A 4,909-nucleotide genomic window follows, 5' to 3' on the forward strand; every position below is an offset into this window, starting at 1 on the left:
GGTGAACTGAACTCCCACTCAAACAGTACTTCAACCTCCCATGCCTTCCAGTTGTTTTAATATCAGCATCTATCCCTTTTATTGAAGTCTCCTTTGAGGAATGCCTAAACTTCCCAAAGAAGAGTTATAATTTGACCTTTATTCTGTGGAGACAGTTCTAAGAGGGTTATTTTGGTACACTTATTTGAGCCCTGTGTTCTGGTGGGACTACTCTGTAGGTCAGCTAGCACAGATTACCTGTTAGACACCCAACTGACTCAAATGCTGTTGCCAAACCCTTATTATCTTACTGCTATACATAATGTCATGGAACAAGTTTCCCCAAGTGCTTTCTAAAATTATAGCCCCTCACTTCTCTTGCTATGTTGAATCATCTCTTACCAAAGCATCTAGCTCTTCCCCACCCAAAGAACCTTCCACCAACAGCACTGTCACTTTTAAACAAAAACTTGAGGTACTCAGTTTAAAGCAGACCTGCCAATTTTACTGCTTCTTGGCCCTTTCTACTGCCTATCAGGAAACTTAACCAGTCTAGTGCTTTTCCAGTGCCTGCTTCAGTAAACAGAAATATAATTGGAGAGCAAATTATAAGTGTGTGTGTGTGTATGTGTGTGTGTCCCAGCCCTCAAATATTTAAGAGAATCAGTGAATGTTTTATCTGTGTTGACTATCCAAGCTAAGATTTGCCTGATGCTCTCCCAAGACCCACTCTTAGTGTAGAACATCCTTGTGCCTACATTTGAGAATTGCCCCACACAAAGCTCATTTAACAAAAACTCAGTGTTAGTGGGAGTTGCATGTAAATAAGAAGACCATAACATCCAGGAAGTGATTGGTTGAGGAGACAGATAATGTATGAAACAAACACCCCTTCCTGCAGATCACACAGACCCCAGGCACAGCCTGCAATCCCACCCAATGCCAGTTGGCTTTCCTCCTATGGCTTGTCCCTACTAGCATCTGTAGAGGCAAAGTCACCAAAAGCAAATCAAGAGTTCCTTTGTTCTCTGGATCTACATCCCTCCGAAGACCCAGACTGGCTTGATCCTTCTCCCCTCTACCTGGGAGTTTTAAAGGATGGCATCCCTTCTAAGCCACAGCACCCAAAATGCAGCCCATGACTTATCTGCAGACTGTGGAGACCTAATGTGCCCATCTCTCTTCCTGTAACTGGGGAGAAAAATCTGAGCGCAGGGTGACTGTTTTTAATTGCTGAAGAACTGGAACAAGCAACAGGCTGTACATGTCTAATGAGGAAGCAACCAGAGCAAGTAAGGTTGCAAAAATATTTTTTTATATGTAAACTGCATGCAAAGTAGGAGTGACTTTCAAGCTCCTGAACTCTTAAGATGACCATGCATGGGCCCCCTCCATTTTGAAAAGCCTGGCATACCTTTCACATTGAGTGTCTGGAGTTGGGCAAGGTCCCCTATAGACTGTGGAAGAGATTTTAGGAGATTCCTTTCAATATTTAGGACCTAGGATATTAAGAGAGAAGAATTTTAGTGATTCAGGATGAAAGTCTTCCTGCCTGTGCTGTGCTAGGAGCATCTACAAGCCTCTGAGGACAGTTTGGAAATAAGTTCAGGCAGCTGTTGTTCAGGCAACAATGCTCTTGGAAAGAGCCACTTCCTAGTCGTTCTATTCCCACTGACTCGCTCTGAAGGGATTTTTCTACTAGCAGTCTCTAACAGCACAGTTCTGCTGAATGACCTGCGGAGCTGCGTGTCACAAACTAGACCCAGTGTGGCCACCCTAAGCAATGGGGATCCCAGTTTACTGGTGAGAGAAGAACAAGGCACTGAATCTACTTACAGCACAGGAAAAATCCCTTTTGTCATTGCACAATGCCCATCTGCCTTCATGCAGAAAAGCAAGCTGGCTAATGAGTAATGTCCTAGCACTGAAGATGCACATGAGGCACAGCCAACAAGCTATAATCAGTTGGGTGTGATGAAGCAGTACCCTTTGTGGAGCTGTTATAGATATATTCAGAAGACCATTATACTGAACTACAGGCTGAGGACAAATTAACCTATAACAGCCCATAGCTGGCTTGGAGTGTTCAGGTGCTTACTGTATTTAATCCAGCAGAACTACCAGTATTTGCCAATGCTGCTGGTTTATTCAAGACTTGGTTTATTCATGCTTTGTCTAGCATCTTATTGTGAATCATATAACAGGCAGAGGGGAACTTCAGATCAGACAGGAACTTCCAAAAGAACTGATCTTTTACCACTAGTTTCCTTAGAGGTGCACCAATACATTGGTCCAATATCGGATCAGCATCGATACAAAGACAATTGGCTGTATCGGAAACTGGCCCGATGCAGCCAATAATTTGTCTGATAAACGCCTGTGCATGCACGCAGCTGCACTGCAGCACACAGGCAGCGAGGAGCACAGTTTGGCAGCTTGGAGAGCTGCGTGCAGGTGGTAAATCCATTGTGGTGGAAGGTAAGGGAGGAGGGAAGGGGGGGCAGGGCACAGATCAATGCCCCCTGCCATGAGGGAGCAGCGGGACTGGGGCAAGCACTTGTACGGGATGAAGCTGCAACTCCTTTGGGGGGAGGGCAGTTCCCACCGCTGTGCATGCCCTGGGTGGGCATGGGGGGAGGAGAGGCATGTGCCCCCGGATTTGGTGGGACGGGGACGGGGGGGGGTACAAGTGAGGGGGTTGCAACCACCCCAAATTTTGCCGTAGTGCCCCCGCCATAGCCCCCTCCCAGTGCTGCCACAGGGTTCAACCCCCACCTCTCCCCATGCACAGGGAAGAGCTGGGGCTGCACTGGGCAGGTGGAGGTGACGGCGCTGGGAGGGAGAGCTATGGCAAAATTTGGGGTGGCTGCTGCCGCCCCCATAGCCCCCCTGCCAGTGCCACTGCCGCCTGCCCCAAGCCCAGCCCCTGCTGAGAAGAGCCTGGCACGGCCCCAGCCCCAGCCTGCAGCTGCCCTGTACAGATCTAGAGGGCACCCCCCCCTTCCCTCCCAGGGTGCGTGCAGTGGCGTGAGCTGCCCCCCGGACCCCCAGATGAGCAGCAGCTCTGTCCCGTGCCTGCCTTGCCCCATCTGGGCAGTGTCTACCCCAGCCTCATTCCCTCCCTCACTGTGAGGGGTGTTGATCTATACCCCCAATGCCCCTTCCCTCCCCCATCCTCTTCCACCACACCAGACTTACCAAATGCATGCAGCTGTATTGGAAATTGGATTGGCTCCTTAAAAACCGGCTATCGGTATCAGCCCCCAAGATCTCTATCAGTACACCCCTAATTTTCCCGGTTACTTTAGTTACAAGTTAGCCTCGTCTTCAAGAGGCACTGCAACCATCACTTCTCATCTGAGACTAACAGAAATCTCCATGTTTATTGGAGAAGACTATCTGGGCTCTCAGTTGGAGCGTAAGGCAAAATACAATCCCCGTTTTTCTGGCAGATGCGGATACATATCTACTCCTTCCTGCAATATGATTCCTGACTCCATCACCAGAGAATCACACAAAGGACACAGCACGTGACTCCAGCAGAGCAGGCAGTTGGTCCCTCAGGCTAAATGCTTCCTGCACAATGGTTTATGAAAAGGGGACCTCAGCATCACTGAAGGCAGGTTTCTCATAGGGCTGCACAATGTTCATGGACCCTTCTATTTCCCATACAATGTATGCAGTCTTGAATTTTTTTTATGTTTTTCCTTATTTTTCAAGGAGACAAGCTTCTTGTTCTCATAAGGGATCTTGTCACAGAATGCCTGCCAACTTCCTGGAGCTACAAATTTCAATGAATACCAACATCTTTTAGGGCAAGGGCACACTGTGAAAATGGAAGGATACTTGCTTTCTTCCTCCATTAGAGCAGGGGCGGGCAATTATTTCAGGCAGAGGGCCGCTTACCAAGTTGTGGCAAGCTGTCAAGGGCCACATGGGTAGCCCCGCCCCTTGACAGGTGCCCTGCTCCCCTGGTCACCATCTTGGGACCAATGTCTCAATGCCTTGGGACCAATGTCCCAAGGCCAGCACCGGTGGGGCCCAGAGCAGGGCGCAGGCTAGCAGGGGTCTGTGGAGCTGGGCTGGGATGCACAACAGGGAGAGGGGGGAGCTGGCCCAGGCAGCCCCACACAGGCTGCAAGCAGCAGGGCGCCAGCCACAGGGCAGGCGAGGGACTGCTTTTCCCCCACACTCAGCATCAGCTCGTCCCTTGCCCTTCCCCACACCCCCCCCTTACCTGAGCTTCCCACATCGGGGCAGCCATGTGATCCCAGGCCAGAAGCCCCTGCTGGGGCTTCTGTCTGGGGGGCGGGGCCTGCTGTTGAAGGAGCCCTCCAAGGCTTCCCCTGGGTCCTACTGCCCTTGGTTCCTGTCATCTTTGACAGGAACCAAGGACAGATCAATTTTAATTTGCTAAATTTTTTTTAGGGGCCCCGCGGACCAGTTAGAATGGCCGCACGGGCCAGATCCAGCCCGCGGGCCGTATTTTGCCCACCCGTGCACTAGAAATAGAACGCCAAAAGAGATGTACTTGCCACATCAAGACTGTGACTGTCCACACTACTGTACCTATAGATACTGCAGAACCACAGTATTTTAAAGAAGCAAAAGGACTGGGAATTTTAGCTCTTATCTGCTTATGGCATATGCTTACTATTATGATGTATCTACATTACTAGAACTTGACCCAGACAGTCTGAAGGCCAGTCCCTGCTACACTGGGCTAAACAGGTACAAAATGATGCTATGTGCCTGCTTTACCTCATACTAATATTGTTCTCCAACAGCTAAGACAATTGTAGTGAAAATCAAGTGCATGAAAAGGAACCGGCACAGTGCTATTTGATAATAAATAGCAATATTCACAGTGTCCTACAATCCAGACTCACACTGTACAGACTTTACCTGGAGAAATGTCAGTTGACCAATA

At 49.3% G+C, this 4,909-nt stretch overlaps 1 protein-coding gene across 1 annotated transcript in view; it reads right to left on the reverse strand.

The window, feature by feature from the left end:
• The window catches only part of LRSAM1 (leucine rich repeat and sterile alpha motif containing 1), a 55,096-nt gene that overhangs the window by 40,128 nt on the left and 10,059 nt on the right, over window positions 1-4,909 (reverse strand). Inside the window, exons 7-8 of the mRNA XM_025203003.1 lie at window positions 4,885-4,904; window positions 1,394-1,478 (exon numbers count right to left, since the gene is read on the reverse strand). Coding sequence (XP_025058788.1) covers window positions 1,394-1,478; window positions 4,885-4,904 — 105 coding nt within the window. The remainder of the gene's footprint in view (window positions 1-1,393; window positions 1,479-4,884; window positions 4,905-4,909) is intronic.

Source organism: Alligator sinensis, unplaced genomic scaffold (genome assembly GCF_000455745.1).
Source record: "Alligator sinensis unplaced genomic scaffold, ASM45574v1 scaffold235_1, whole genome shotgun sequence".
In the NCBI taxonomy this organism is placed as follows: Eukaryota; Metazoa; Chordata; order Crocodylia; family Alligatoridae; genus Alligator; species Alligator sinensis.